The sequence below is a fragment of the Mangifera indica genome, chromosome 17 (genome assembly GCF_011075055.1).
Source record: "Mangifera indica cultivar Alphonso chromosome 17, CATAS_Mindica_2.1, whole genome shotgun sequence".
Classification (NCBI taxonomy): domain Eukaryota; kingdom Viridiplantae; phylum Streptophyta; class Magnoliopsida; order Sapindales; family Anacardiaceae; genus Mangifera; species Mangifera indica.
Genome location: NC_058153.1, coordinates 10477239 through 10494427, shown reverse-complemented (window position 1 = coordinate 10494427; position 17189 = coordinate 10477239). Strand labels below are relative to the sequence as shown.

The window sequence follows — 17189 nt, the reverse complement described above, 5'->3', positions numbered from 1 at the left end:
TAGAAGAATGTAGGAATTAATTACACAATGGATGATGTGATAGTTTCGAGCGGTAGGAGTTTAATTGTACTTCACTTGTAATTGTTGATTCTAAGGGAGATGATTCTTTGACAATAAAAAATATTCATTTAATACTAAATAATTATTATCGTAATAAAATTATGTACACTCAATTTTGAATATTCAATTAAGTAGCTAAATGATGTATCATTATACTATTTAGAGATTTTAAATTAAAAATAAAATAACTCTTAATTATACGATAATATATTATTAGAACATATAATTAAATATTCAAAATCAGATACCCATAATGTTGCTGCTGTTGTGGTTGTTGGGAAAATTGTTCTTGTTTCCTACTCCAAGACTACTAGAAGAGAAGGTTTCCTTCTCAAGACTTCCTCGTAGGTAATGCTTGTTTGCTCTCCATTAGTTGTTGTTTGGGGCTGTATTCGCAAGTTGAATTCGAAGAGAAATTTTGATCACACAACAATATGCAATAAACTCTTGAATAGATGCCATTCCCTGGGATAGTAATGACATGTTCTCTGTTTCTAGATTTTGGGTTAGATTCTGCAGAATTCAATCAAGCCATAACATCTTCCATATGACATAAAAATCAATAAAATGGTGTATAATTTTTTTTTTCAATCTTTTATGAACAATAGACTAATTATTTACTTAAACTTCTCCATCTTTATCTTGCTCCGTATCAGTTACAATTATGCTAATGATGTTAGAAATCTCTAGAGAAATAATTCAAGAGTTATCCCATACAAGTCTATACAAATTATGTCGAGTTTTGCACTTGTCACTCACGGAAAACCTTAGAAAAAGGTCTACAATGGTGATTTGGCTTGATTACTTTCTAACTTCTTAAAGTCTTATTCTATTTTCCTATTTGTAAAGCAGATGAATACCACACCTTTTCACAGGGACACTGCATCCCTCCATACCATGTCTGTAGACTTGAAAGCTTGCTTTAATTCATGTAACCAAGTATTCCATTTTGAAATATATTGAAACTCTGTATCTGAAATATATCCTAGCCAAAGGTGATCAGACTCAATAGGCGGAGAACTAGGGGTGAGAAAGGTGAAGGAGAAAGAAACTACATATTTAATCTCTAATAAACATTGAATCTCAAAGAAACGTCGAGACTCCTCGGAGATTTGGTCTGAACAATCAGATTCTGAAAACACCATGCAAAGAATGAATCCCATGAAATTATCATTGTACCTATGTGGAGATAGTTGCAATCTTACTGAGTGTCCATTACTCTGATAGCTAAACCACTCTGGAATTTTGCCACCGAAAAGACAAATATGAAATTGAGTTGATTGATTAGAGAGTTCCTGCATGTAACATGGAGATAAAGTTGTTCTATATACACAAATTATGAACTTTAATTGAAATACTCTTTAAGTAATCAAGGATGGAGACAAGAAGAGACCAACCTGAAGTCGTAGTTTCAGGAACATAACTGCAAGCGTGATGTCAGTCCAGGCGCCTTGATCTGCAACCATTTGGGAGCAACTGAAAAAATGGGACAAGATATTTGCAGAAGTACTTGAACTTGGTAGACTGGATAATGTTTTCAATGCAATGCAAGCTTGTGCTCCAACAAAAAATATTCCAAATGGAAGCTCTGGCAATGACTCAAGCCTCTGACAATTATTCACTGAAAGATTTCTAAGCTTAGAAAGCTGATTCATTCTGGATGGGAGGCTAATAAAATGGTTTCCACTTAAATCTAAAGTTTCTAAAGAAACTAAAAAACAAAGATCACTGGGGATTGCTCCTTCCAAGAGATTGCAATTACTAAGGTCTAATTTAGTCAAAGACTTCAGACCTATCAAATTAGGGAGTGATAAACACATGGACTCTTGCTTTCTTTTGGGCAAAAGCAATGACCAGATGGAGAAAGTCCATGTTCTGTGTTGTTGCCCTTTACATCCACGGAGAGAGAGTTTTTGGAGATTTGTCAAGAGAGTAATGGAGGATGGCACTTCTCTTATTGCAGTTCCACTTAAATTTAGCTCCTCCAACCGTTTGACTTTACCCAAGTTCTGGGGAAGTTTTTCGAGTTTTGAACAGCCATAGAGATTCAGAATCTTGAGAGATTCCAAGCTGCAGACGCTACTCGGCAAACTCACAAGACTCTGGCAATCTTTCAAATTCAATAGCACAAGCCTTCTGAGAAGGCCAATGGATTCGTGAACCTCAACCAAACTTTTACACCCTTCAACATCAAGCCTCTCCAGATTCAGAATTTGTGTGAAGTCTGGCGCTCTAATAAGATTGTAAGAGTGACTAAGCTTAATAATTTTCAACTTCTCAAATGCCTGTAAAGATTAAAAAAGAAGTTGATACAATAACTTAAACAGTTGATATGGATTCAGAGAATTTGACATTTGATATATATCTATAAATATATACACACACCTTTATTCCATTCCAAAGATGTTCGAGATGGCTATAACACATGCTGAGCTTACAAAGATTCTCTGGATAAAAACTTGAAGGCAAAGATTTTAAAGGATAGTTATGCCATTTCAGAATTCGCAACTCATTTGATAGGTGCTCTAGGTCATCAGAAATGTGCACATTACTGATTTTTAGCAGTCTCAAATTTCTCATGTTAGACAAGCATTTACCATTCAAGTTTGTAATTTCAACTTCCGGCTGATCTAGTATCATGCCTTCAACTGCATCTGTTCCCTTTAGATAAAATAATAAAAAGAATAATTAGTATGAGTTACCTTGATGACCTGTCATATATTGATATATATATAAGTATTTAACTATCCTCTTTGATTATATCTTACCATATTTTCTCGTAAAACACGATAGATATCCTTGGACAGCCATAATCTACTCCATTTTCCAGGGTTATCATGATGCTGCTCACGAACAATTTCCCAACCCATTTGTTGTACCAAATCATGCATCCATAATTCATTATTCTGGATGGTTAGTAAAGATTTGTCAATGAGTTCTTTTATTCCAATGGCTGGGTTAAAACCAAAACAATCAAGCTTTTCCATGACCCGATTTTTGTTCTTCCCATTAAAGAAACACGAGATATCTAAAAATATTCTTTTATCTATTTGATTTAGGGCATCATAACTTATTCTTAGTACTTTTCCAATTTTTTCATTTGGAACTTCCTGTACTCTACCCAGGGCGCTTTGCCATTCCTCAACACTCCTATTACACAAATAGGATCCCAACACTATGAGAGCTAATGGAAGTCCCAGTGCATATCTTACGAACATTAAAGAAAGCGCATCATGCATGGCAGAGGGTTTCGTGTTTTTGAATGCCTTTGAATGAAAGAGCTTGTGAGCTGCTATATCATCCAATGCTTCAACCTTATATATGTGTATATTTTCTACACCGTGACTTACAAGCAAATGTTGATCTCTAGTTGTAATGATGATTCTACTCCCAGAACCAAACCACTCACGCTCTCCAGCCAATGCTTCCAATTGTTCTAATTGATCAACATCATCAAGAACAAGAAATACCCTTTTCCTACGAAGCCGATTACTTATCAAATTGACTCCTTGATAATAATCACTTAATCTTAAATTTCTTTCTTTTATGACTTGAGAAAGAAGTTGTTCTTGCAAAGGAACTAGACCTATTGATCCAGAGACTTCTCTAACATTGGCAACAAAGCTGCTATATTCATACTGATCTGAAAGCATCTCATATAAAACTCTAGCAGTTGTAGTTTTACCTATTCCTCCCATTCCCCATAGGCCAATGAAGCGAATATCATCCAATCCTAGCTGTAAATAATCATTTATTAATTTATGCACACGAGCTTCCATTCCAAAAAATGTCCTTGATAGCACTCCAATTTGTTTTAATTGTTCTGATATTTCCTCAACAATTTTTTTGATCAAATGTGATTCATGTCTGCAAAAAAGAGTAGGAGAAACAGCCTTATAACTTGCTCACTGAAACCTTGTAAGAAGCAATAATTAAATTAATAAACAATAGAAAACAACTCATAGAAACATTGACAGACCTACAAATTTATTCAAAATGGAGTACTTTAGCAGTGTTAACATTTAAAGAATGCTAAAGACAAGAATTACATAGTTAAAAACTAGAATTTGAAATTTGTTTTATTCTAATTGGTATTAAGATGTGAATAATTAATTCCAAAGCTTAAAAATAATAAAGAAAAGAAAATTAAACTAAATCATCTGTCATAAGGTATTCTCCAGTCTGCAGTATGCCCAAGAAACATCTCTTAAAGAAAACCTATTCAAACAACTATAACTACTGACCAACGATAATATTTAACAAAAATAGAGCACCTAATGTACATCAAATAATAAGGGATGCAGATGGATATTCTCGCTTGAGGTAGCAAGAAGACCTTTGCTTAGCAACGAATCAAGTCAAGATGTTTTAAATGGATTTTCCTGTTCTCTACCGTAATAATAAATTAAAACTATCATCACCCTTGCAAACAAGATTCGTTTTTGTAATATTCCTCTTTAGAAAAGTAAGAATGTTTTAATTAGAAAAGTAACAAATCTCTAGGATTATGTTTAAATTAAGAATCTCCCTATGGGAATTATATTAATTTGATTGTAACGTCTTCTTATCAAATTCTATAAATATTGAGGACAATTGAGAGAGAAAGGAGAGACACATACAATCAGTGAAGCATTATGATACATACAAACATATTGAGATGCTCAACTCAATTTAACCATCCTCCACAGGATATATATTGTAAGCATAAGCTAATAGTGACACCGTAGATATTCTAAACATCGGATCAATAAAAATTTTATCTCTATTATCTATTTATTTTTATCTCATCCAGATTACATAGTAACAGATATCAGGGATTCGAAAGTAAGAAATAATAAATAAAATTTCATCTACTTAGTACCTGTCCTGCAAATGATAACCAGAGATGTTGCCAAGTTTATTGAGAGCCGATCTCCACCGTTTAATCCTCCCCTTATCGATATCTTCTTCATGTTTTAGAAAAGCTTTTCCGATCTCGCCCGTCTGTTTCCGTACTTCCGATGGATCAACGCCGTAAAATACCGGGAAAACCTTCTGATCCTTCATCTCCCTGCACTCAACAATTTTCTCAAGCTCATCCAAGCACCATGTGGAAGAAGCGTAGCTTTTCGAGAGAATTACAATCGAAATTCTGGATTCTTCGATGGCCTTCAAGAGCTCCGATGAAATCTCTGTCCCTCTCTCGAGTTCTTCTTCGTCTCTGACTATGAAGATTCCTTTCTGATCTAAAGCGACGTAGAGATGATCGGTAAAGTTCTTGCGAGTATCTTCGCCTCTGAAACTCAAGAACACATCGTATTTGCCTTGACCGGTGAGAGATGATGACGCCATTGAAGACTGAGTTGAGCTCGTATGCTCACAGAAATAGTAACTTTCTAAAGTTAAAAAATTGCAGACGAGTCAACTGTTACAGCGGATTTGATAATTTTAATATTTAAAAATAACTAATAAAAGAGCAATAAATAAAAAAATATTACCCTTTCGAACTTTCGAAGGTGGTTTTTTCGTAGCAATAAAAATATTTTCAATCAATAAATAATGGATAATTAATATATTATTATATTAAAATAATATTTAATTATATAATAATATATAATTTATATATTTTAAAATAAATATTAATATGAAATAACACTATCATAATAATATTACTTTTAGATAAAATTATTTATAATTAAATTACATATATTTATTTCAAGTATATAATAAGACATACTTATATATATCATCAAATAATTAAATTTTAAGTTAAAAATAAAATAATATTTAATTATACAATAATATATATAAGTGTGTATCAATAGATACCTATAATATTACTCAATTATTTATGATATAAAAATTGACCATATTAAATAATAAATAACTAATAAATAATTAGATAACACACTTTTATGATGATATACTTAGTTAGTAAATATGGAAATAGGAAGAAAACTGAATAAAAATTGTGTGAGTATGATATAACGAATGTTGATAAGTATGCTTGTAAAAGAACACTCATAAAATTCGGATAAACAAATGGAACATGTATATATAAATTTAATACAATACATTATCAATAATATGTTTAAAAATATATAACAATATTAATCTTAATTTTAGCACTTTTTCTATTGTAACGCTCATAGCTAAGCCAAAGGGCATTTCAATCTTTTTCTAATTTCAAGATTTATAATTAAAGTTGTTTTTCAGAGGTGCACGCTCGTGTATAGAGGCATACATAGTCGTGTATAGTCAATAGAAAATCAATTAGTGGATTAGATTATGATTGCAACGAAATAAGAAGTTATCTTAATTATGCAACTAGATATATGGTTAAGTATTACTTGTGCACACCCATGTATCATGTCCTGGAATTAAAATAAAAATGTGATCAACTATAATTCTCTCACGTTCTATTGTTCCCAGCTGCTCAAAAGTGAGAGAGGAGTTTATGTTCACTTGAGGAGTTGTCATTGATCACTAGAATCATTGTTGTCGCGCAAAGGAAGTGTTTTCATCGGAATCCAAGTAAGTGGTGAGGTTTCCCTTTGATTAGTCACAAATATCTCTGAATTTTGATGTGTTGATGCAAGAGTTAGGGTCGTTAAGGTGTAAAATTGCTATTTAACTTGTTATTATTGCATATATATTTGTGTATGATGAATCATATGTGTGTTAAGTACCTTGATTGGATGAAACTACAGAAATTAAGGTTTAAATGGCTTGATAATTTAATAATTCTCTAGATGTGTTGCGTATATAGACTTTAATGCGTGTTTCTCAATAATTAATTCGCATAAGGGACTTAAAGACTCTTGATACAGACCTATATATGTGTTGAATGCTCTTATGTGTGACTAGAATAGCATAAAAACCGTAAGGACACAATTTCTAGATCACGACACATGGTCATGTATGGTTATCGACATACCCATGTATCATTCTAGAAATTTGAAAGTTTGATATTCTCACACTCGTTCTAAAGGAAGATATGTTTGATCATGTTGTATGGGACACATGCCCGTGCATGAGTTTCCAAAAATGGATGACATGTAGTAGAAGACATATGGTAGGTACACGTGGATCTATGTGCACAAGAGTGTGTCTACGTTAACTTCCTGTGTGCATTGTTCTATCTATGACGGTGTGCTAAGTGCCACACACCCATGTATATAGGTTAGAAGGCATAAAGGTGTGGGAAGAAAATCACACGACTATGTACCCCTAGTCAAAGACAAAAGATAATTATACCCCTATGCTATGTGCATAGAATGTTAAGCAAGAAAATAAATGAGTCACTAGAGAATAAAGAATTTAAGAAAAACATATATTAGGTGACCAGCTATATAGATGAAGACATAAGCTTAGACCAAGTCAAATTCGAGTCAAAAACCAATAACCTTAAAGCCAATGTCACACATTTAGATAATCACAATTTATGTGCATAAGTGACAATAGTCATGAAAGCGATAGCCACCCAGTTATGTTCAAGTGTGCATGGTAAGGATGTGGCTTTTAAATAATTCTCACATGATCAGTAGAATACACTACATATATACCTAAGGTAATGGTCGTTTTTGTTTGATTAGTTAACAATTCTAATTAGCTATGTGGTAAGGGAAAAAGTTGTTTTTAGATATTTTCCTATGTGATCAAGATGTCTTAGTTGTAAACCTAAAAAGGCATTTGGCATGTGCACAAGGCATAACAATAGCTTTTACCACGACATTAGATATGTCGATTTTAGCTTGGGTCTTTTCAGTTTTTATGGATGATCCATGTCAAGGTATTAAGGTGCCATAATATGACCACATTCAACTTACGGTTGAAACACAATGTTTAGCATCAATATATTCATATTTGTTTTAGATGCCAAAAGGTCACCACTTTTGGAGTTTTACTCATATGTTTCTTTTTATATGTTTTACAAGTAGAGGTAAGTAGCTGGGTAGGAAGGGATTCAATAGTCTAGCAAACAATTGTGCGAGAGAAAAGGGCTATTATGTTCCTTCAACTTTTATAAGACATACAACTATTGTTATTATTATTAATATTTTCAGTCACAACAATTATTTATGTTTTATGTAGTTATTTTATATAAGAAATTTTTAGATACTTATTATTTATGAATTTTTAATTAATAAAACAGTTATTTTTGTTACATCATTTTTTTGCACACTTTATAATTATTATCATGCGTTAAAGTTTTTCAATAGTTTAGTTTTGTATGTCTCTTTTGATATATTTCCACTAGGGATATATATCTAGAGATGGGTATTGCATTTGTGCTATTAGAGTATGATCTTGGCACCCGAACAAGTGAAAAAATTTTATATGTCTGAAAAATACATATAAGGTTTAGTAAGAAAGCAACCCCTCGTGCACTACCAACCACCCCCGTATGTCTACCATTGTAAGTATAATATACCTAGCTCTAGATTAAATTAACATATGCTCAATAGGTGTGACTTTAGGATGAAAAGATCCATGAGGTTAATCAAAGATGCCCAGAGGTCTCTAGCTAGGGAAAGAGCCAAGTAGATACTCAGGGACAGATGTTTGGCACGTCAGTTACACCCTCTATTAATAGTGCTGTCATCTGTTAGGTTGTACAAAAGTTTTTGAGATAAAACAAAGAGGTGTCAACTAATGTTAGACACTTAGTTAAGACCCTATAGATGTTAGAGCAATATTCAAATACAGAGATACCCTTCTAACAAAGTAAGTGGGAGTGCAAAAACACTTCAAGTAAAGGTTGGTAACAGCAATAGAGGACAAACACATCCTATTTATAGTCTGTCTAGTCATCATCATCCCTTAAATTTTAGAGGTAATATAGTGTTAAGGGGATTACCAACTGAGGAGTGGTTGGAGGCAATGAAGTATGTCATAAGAATTTACTTTATGATAGATGTTGATAAGATATAGTACACCATTCTTCTATTGAAAGATGACACTAAGGTCTAGTGGTAGACTTTATGTAGAATCCATCGAGTTTTAGGGATGAGATGGGTTGACTTCAGATAGATCTTTAAGTTAGAGTATGTTTCAACTAACATCATGCATGTGAAGATAAAAGAATTCCTCTATCTTAGGCAAAAGAATATATTTGTCAGGGAATTCTTGACTAAGCTAAACTTGTTAGCCAAGTATGTTCTTGATGTGGCTAATTCACAGAGAAGCAAGCTAAATATGTTTATAAAAGGGTTGAGACTAGACATAATGAAAAATGTGATAATGAGAGATAATCCTCTTAAGACTTATTTAGAAGCCCTCAGTAGAGCATTGAGATTTAAGACCATGAGATAGTGTATGGAAAGAGACAAAAAGTTATCAAAAAAGCCTGTATCACCAACCCTGATATAGAGATAGAGTCAATTAACTACAAGTAGAGACAATAGGGGTAATAAGCCCTTCTAGCATAAGAATAAAAATAACTAGAGGGGTAAGAAATAGAGAAAGATGATCAACCTAGATGCGATAATCCCTCTGCATGTTGTAGATTTGGCAAGAGGTATACCAATAAGTGTTTACCCAGACAGAAGGTGTACTACAAATATAAGTAGTCACGACATTTTGCTAGTAGTGTACAACTCCAATAGCGATGCTAACTACAACAGAGTAGACAATTGGGGGAAGATAGGCCCAAGTATTCATAGTTACTTAAACATAGGCAAATGTAAGCCTTATAGCTGTGACGAGTTAGTTATTGTTTCATACTTGTCATTTATATGTTTTAATTGACTTTGACGTCATAGATTGTTTCATTGTTAGAGGCATAGTTGAGAGATTAGTACTAAACCCTATAATTATCCCTCAAATTAGAATAGATATACTAGATAAGACCATGTTCATAGTTGTTCAATATTGATAAGGGAGAAAATTTTTCGAAGAAGTTGTGAAATGGTCATGGACTTAATAATCCTAGGCATGTTAGACTTCAATGTGATACTTGGCATAGACTTTCTAAGCAAATATAGGGTAGAAACAGATGCAAAAAGAAGAAAGTTAGATTCAATAAGGATAATAATGACCAGTTCACATTTAGAAAAGGTCAAATCCTTAACATGATGATCAACAACATTAAGGCTAAAGAGATGCAAAATAAATGGTGTATTATGTTTTTGGTGCAATGGTTCAAAAATCAATAGAGGTAGTTTCGAGCATAAAAGGTACTCCAATGGTGCAAGAATTTTCAAATAGATTCTCTAACAGCCTTCTAAGGTTAGCATCAGATAGGGAATTAGAGTTTAGCATTATGTTAGCCCTAAACATAACACCAATTTTTAAAGCCCCATATAGAATTACCACAATGAATTATAAGAATTAAAGAAACAGTTATAGGAACTAGTGGATAGTGGATTTATCAAACTGAGTTACCCACTATGGGGTGTACCAATCTTCTTTATAAAAAAGAAAGATAGATCGATGTGTATGTGCATTAATTATAGGGAATTGAAATAGTCGATAGTGAAGAATAAATACCCGCTCCTAAGGATTGATGATTCATTTAACCAGTTCAAAGGTGTTTCAGTGTTCTTTAAGATAGATTTGAGATCAAGATATTATCAAGTTAGAGTGGCAAAGTAGGATATATCCAAGATTGCTTTTAGAACCAAATATAAACATTATGAGTTTGTGGTCATGCCCTTAAGATTGACTAATGCCCTGACAGTATTTATAGACCTTATAAACAAAGTGTTCTAGGATTGTCTAGATATGTTTTTGGTAGTATTCATCGACGACATCCTAGTTTACTCTAAAACTCGAGAAGAGCAAAATCAACATTTGCGTTTTGTGCTTTAGAGGCTAAGAGAGAGGAAATTATTTGCCAAGTTCTCTAAGTGTAAGTTTTGATTGGATAGAGTAATATTTCTTGGTCATATAATTTCAATAGATGGTATATCAATAGATCTCAACAAAATTAAGGTAATGCTAGAGTGGCAGAAGCCTAAGATAACTAAGAAGGTTAGGAGTTTTCTAGGGTTAGTAGGCTATTACAGATATTTTGTTGAGAGATTTGCCAAGTTCGCTCCACTCCTCATAAAGTTGACACATAGAAAGGTTCTTTTTAGATAGTCAAAGGCCTGTGAACAAAGTTTTCAATAATTAAAAAAGAGATTGACCCCAGCTCTCATTCTTGTCTTGTAAAAGGTAAACGAGGAATATGATTTAATACACCCTTATGTATAAAATCTATTGTAATACCCTCAGGTATGTTTCAGGGGTAATTATGTCTTTTAACCCTGTTTTGAGATATTTTTCATTTTAAATATATATATATATATATATATATATATATATATATATATATATATATATATATATATATATATAAAGAAAAAGAAAAAGAAAAAGAGATAAAGAGAAAAAGATAAAGATGTATATAAAGAGAGAAAAGACAAAAAAAAAAATAAAGGAAGTTTCAAGGCTTTTCCATCATCTTCCTGTCCATTCTAGCGGCCACCATTTCTCATGTTATTTTCCTTTGTTTTGTGAAGATAAAGGAAGGAATTGAAGGGGTTTCGGAAGACAAAATAAAAAAAGGAAACAAAGAAGTACTTTGGAAGTCTTGGTAACCAAAAGATCTCTTTCCTTTCCTTTTACCTATGATTATATATATATTTGATACATGTTATATGAATATGTTAGTGTGTTTTGGTGTTGATTTAAGGTGATTTTGATGATAAAGGAAGCAAGACAAGGAAGAGGAAGCCAATTTGCCAAGATTGGCTTGAAACAAGGTAAAGGGTGTCATCCTTGATATGTTACATGTTTTAGGCTTTTGGCTCCTTAGATCTATGTTATAAATGATGATTTTGAAGTTGAGGAATGTTGTTTTGCCATTCGGGATATCTATATGTATGATTTTGTTGTTGGCAGAGAGTTGATTAATATTTACAGTTTTGTCACTAAATTCATCCCACGTTTTGGCTACCTTATCTAATGAATCATAGGTGATATTATAGCTTCTTGGAAAGCTCTTTGAATCCTCTTTTCAATGATATATAGCTTGTATGAATTAAAGACTGTTTGAACTATTAAATTGCTTGAACAAAAAAATGTCTTACCAAATAAATAGTGAAGGCAATTTTTTACCATTGAATTCATCCCACGTTTTAGCTGCCTTATCTGATGAATCATAAGTGCTATTACAGCTTGTTGGAAATCTCTTTGAATCCTCTTTCTAATGATATATAGCTTGTATGAATTAGAGATCATTTGGACTATTAAATATTGTATGAACCAAAATGACTACTTTACCAAATAAACAGTGAAGACAATTTTTGCCATTGATTTCATCTCACATTTTGGCTATTTTATCTAATGAATTAGGAGTGATATTATAGCTTTTTGGAAATCTCTTTGAATCCTCTTTTCAACGGTATATAGTTTGTATGAATTAGAGACTGTTTAGGCTGTTAAATTATATGAAAAAGAAGGTTGCACTACCAAATGAACAGTATTTCACAGTTTGGGAAAGAAAGAAAAGGAGAAAAAGGAAAGGAAGAAAGAAAGAAAGGAAAGGAAAGAAAGGAGAGATAAAGAAAAGCAAGAGAATAAATTTGGGGCTCAAGATTTAACAGTCGTCCCAAGAGTATGGTTTGGTGAGTTATGAATAGATTTAGATGGACGTTTCAAATTTAGACTCCAATTGCTTAACATTCCAATATCAACTTGAAATAAATAAAGAAAATAAATTTAAACTAAATATGGGAAGAATTATTTATCAATAAGCTAAAGGAAAATAGTTTAAGGAAAGAAAAACTTGGATTGGCTCATAAGAATGCTAATTTATAGTCCTTAGCTTGACCAATGGAGGGGTTTATGTTGAGGGATTGGAAAATGGTCAAATCACATTCACTTCCATTTGGTCACTAACAAGATAAAGTTTCAACCTCTACCTATTGACCTTAAATGCTTTGTAATTTTCACTCCACATGTCAATGACTCCATAGGGAAAAAACTTTAAGATTTTAAAAGGATTGGACCACCTTACCTTAAGTTTTCTTAGAAAAAGCTTCAATCTTGAGTTGAAAGCAACACTTGGATCACCTTTTTTAAAGTCTCTCTTTATAATATACTTATCATGCCACCTTTTGGTTCTTTCCTTATGTATTTTAGCATTCTCATAAACATCTAATCTAATCTCTTCTAACTCATCTAGTTAGAGAAGACACTTTCACCAACTTTCTTCAAATCAAAGTTCAAGAACTTAGTAGCTCAATAAGTTTGGTGTTTTAATTCCACTAAAAGATGACAGGACTTACTATAAACAAGGTGGAAGGGTACTAATGGAAGTTTTAAAGGTTATACAATATGCCCAAAGAGCATCATCCAATCTCAAACTTTAATATTTCCTTAAAGCACTTACAATTTTCTCAAGTATGTTTTTGATTCCCTATTAGATATCTCAACTATTGGTCAAACTTTGCCTTTTAGAACCTTTGAGGAAAAGGCAAATATGTTGTATATGTTTTGGATAACACTTTCTTTTCAAGGGCTTCTTGAACATTTTCTCATCCTTTTTCTTTAACAGATCTTTTTTATTAGACTTTTTAACTTTCTCTTGGTTGTCCTCATCATTAGCCTTATTCTCAACCTTGCTTACATTTTCACCCAATTGTTTACCGCTCTTGGTGACAATTGTCTCACATTGTTTCCTTGGATAACTTTCCAATTTCCTTAGAATTAGAAGTTTTTGCTTATTAACCCAATTATACCTCAAACATCTTATAATGTGTGGCTAATTGATCAACCTTGACAATAAGTTGCTTAATCGTTTCATGTTAGGCATTTGCTTTTTGTTTTTTGGCCATGAATGAAATTCTTCATTATTAATTCCAAATTTGATTTCTTTTCTTGAAGAGGTTAAGGATGATGTAGAGGTTCTGGTTAGTGTTTGTAGCTTGGAACCTTAAAGGTGGGTGTCTAAAATTTTGGTTTGGGTTGGAAGTATAAGCTTGGTTTGACCATGAGAAGTTTGGGTGGTTCCTTTAACCTGGGTCATATGTTTTTGAGTAAGGATTACCTTGTCCCCTTTAGTTATAGTTGAGCAAGTTCACTTGTTCATTTATAGACTCATATGCATAGTGGGTACTCAATTAACATTCATAGCTAGTATGATCTCCTCCACAAATCTCATAATTAAAAGGACTTACAACCTTTATATCTAACCTCCCTAATTTCTTTGCCAATGCATCTAACTTGACATTCACCATAATAATTCCATCCACCTCATATACTCCCAAAGGTCTCACAAGTTTCATATAAGAAAGACCATATAAAGGCTCATCATCTAATGTCGTTTTGCACTTGATCGAAGAAATTTTTAAACCTTTCCCAAGCTTCATATAAAGACTTATCATCCATTTGGTAAAAAGTAGCAATTTCATTTCTCAATTTAACAATTTTATGAGGTGGAAAATATTTTGCAAGAAAGGCTTGAGAAAGTGCCTACCAATTAGTAAATGTATTAGATGCCCTAAAATCTAACCAAACGGTTACCTTATCCCTAAATGAAAATGGAAATAACCTCAATTTGATTTCATCTTCAAGAACCTCATTCATCTTGAAACTGTCATATATCCAAGAGAAACGTGACAAGTGGACTTGTTGATCCTTATTTGCTAACTCTTTAAACTACTTTTGTTGTACCATCTAAATAATGGAAGATTTGATCTCAAAATTGTTAGCTACCACAATAGGCCTTACAACATTAGAATAACCGTCATGAGTAGTAGGTATAACATATTCATGATGGCAACTCTTTGTCTTGCTTATCTTTGTCTTCTATGTCTTCTAAAAGTTCTTTTGATTTTTGGGTCAAAATCTAATAATTTTGGATTTTAAGATATGGTTAGGATTCAAGGGGATATATATGGACTCATTCATCTATCAAATAGGTCATTTCATGATTTCATGGTCTTAGTTAATTCATCTACATGATTGGCCCATGTTTGTTTATTACCAATTCGAAATATAGCCTTTGCTAAATTGATAACATAGATTATCAAATTAAAGGTACATTTCTCAAATTATATGGTCTAGTCAATACAACCAAATAATGATGGTGAATTTATATCCAAAACATTTGACAATTATTGCATATCTATGATGATTGATATAGAGTATCAAATCTCATATGTTCACACACTTAAAATGGATTAGTTGACTCCCTTAGCAAACTACTCTAGGTAGTTGCACATATTTCAATTATAAGAACTCAATTACTAACTTCTATGTAGGAACATGTTATATTATATGTTGCAATGTTAATTTGTTTGTGACCATCTTCTTATCATCAATATTTTCTTCTACAATTGGTTCTTCGTCACCTACCTAACATATCTCATTTAAAGTTATATGGTTGTGTTGTATATGTCTCTATTGTATCTCTTTAATGCACAAAAATAGGTAATGTGTTTTGGAAATTTATATTGGATATAATTTATCATCTATTATCTAATATCTTGAACCCATAATTTGATTGTCACTTTGATGAGACAATATTTCCACCTTTAAGGGAAAATAAAATGCCTTCTAAAGTTAGGCATAAACTCACTTGACACTTACCTACCATGTGTCACCTAGATCCTTTTACATCCCAAAGTGAAACTAATGTGTAGTAAATTGTGCGCTTACAAATTATTATCAGTCAAATGTCTAATGCATTTGTGGATATGACATAAGTGAAAAGATCACATATAATAGCTACCAATGAACCAATAAGAATTAATATGGCTGCTAAACAATTTATTCAAGTTTTGACTGATGAATCTATTATGTCCCAAAAGCATGATAGACTTGTTGGATCAAAAGACATTGTTCTTTGAAAATAAAAGAAAAAGAATCAAATAGGTATCAATCATGGTGATTCTAAAATGATAGAAAAATCTACACTTGCTAACACTTCTCCAAAAGAGATTACGGTCTAAAGCCCCTAAGTGAAACAAACTCCTAAAATACAAGAAAAAGAGAAAATAAAAACCTTTGTAAATTATATAAATAAGAGAGATGTGAAATCATGAAATGGTTAACATTGATAATGTATTCTTATTTACATTAGCTATTGAAATTATTAGTAGTGATGATTTTGAATCATGTATTATAGACAAATGTAGAAAAAAGGCATGATTGGTCTAAATGGAAGAAACAATTCAGACAAAATTAGCTTTTCTAGCAAAATGTTAAGTATTTGGATCTGTAGTCCAAACACCTAAGGACCTACAACTTGTTGGTTATAAATATGTATTTGTGAGAAAAAGAAATAAGAAAAATGGGATTATTATATACAAAGTAAAGTTGTGGCCTAAGGCTTTTCCCAAAGGTTGGGTATAGACTTTGATGAAATATATGCACCTTTGATGAATATAATCAAATTCATATATCTAATCAGTTTAACAGTCTTTGAAGGACTAGATATACATCTAAAGGATGTAGTTACTATTTACGTGTATAAAAACTTTAATACTAAAATCTATATGAATTTCCCTGAAATATTTAAATTTCCTAAAGTAAAAAAGATCAATCCAAGTGGCATGTACTCAATCAAGTTACAAAGATCATTGCATGGATTGAAATAATCCAGAAGAATGTGGTACAATTGCTTCAATAAATACTTGATAAAAGAGGGCTATATGAACAACCTTATATGCACATGTGTCTTTATAAAAATGTTAGAATCAAGATTTGCCATTATAGTAGTATATGTTAATAATATGAATTTAATAGGAACTTTTGAAGAACTCATAAAAACTATTGAATACTTGAAAATGGAACTTGAAATGAAGGATTGGGGAAATAAAATATTGTTTTGCTTTACAGAGCGAACTAAATACTTACATATCCATCGATCATCATACATCAATAAATTGCTAAAATGCTTTAATATGAATAATGTTTATCCTTTAAGCACGGCAATGGTTGTTAGTCTCTTCATTCGAAAAAGGATCAATTTCTTCTTAAATAAGAAGATGAAAAAATACTCAATCTCAATGTACCATTTCTTAATGTCATTGGTATCTTATTATATTTGGCCCAATGCACTAGACTAGATATATCCTTCACAGTGAATTTATTGGCTCGATTGAGCTCTACACCAACTCGTCGCCACTAGAACGGAATCAAACATATATTTTGTT

The 17189-nt window shown here is 32.1% G+C and overlaps 1 protein-coding gene and 1 non-coding gene across 5 annotated transcripts; one reads left to right on the top strand and one right to left on the bottom strand.

Annotated features, from left to right (window-relative positions):
* Nucleotides 1-722: 722 nt before the first annotated feature.
* Nucleotides 723-5454, bottom strand: LOC123200103 (disease resistance protein RPV1-like). Of its 4 annotated transcripts, none has more exons than XM_044615220.1 (6): nt 4922-5454; nt 2829-3927; nt 2446-2721; nt 1458-2345; nt 1266-1355; nt 987-1192 (listed from the first exon to the last, which is right to left on the bottom strand). In XM_044615220.1, exons 1-6 carry the CDS (start codon nt 5389-5391, stop codon nt 1127-1129), a joined length of 2889 nt encoding a protein of 962 aa, XP_044471155.1. In that variant the 5' UTR covers nt 5392-5454; the 3' UTR covers nt 987-1126. The 4 variants fall into 4 exon arrangements, with proteins under 4 accessions (XP_044471154.1, XP_044471155.1, XP_044471156.1 ...); XM_044615221.1 differs by having other exon boundaries at nt 1050-1192; nt 1266-1297; XM_044615219.1 differs by having other exon boundaries at nt 723-1355.
* An 8893-nt stretch (nt 5455-14347) lies between these two features.
* LOC123201221 lies at nt 14348-14451 on the top strand. The gene has a single exon (XR_006498782.1). It is a non-coding gene; the product is annotated as a small nucleolar RNA R71 (small nucleolar RNA).
* The last annotated feature ends 2738 nt before the right edge of the window (nt 14452-17189 follow it).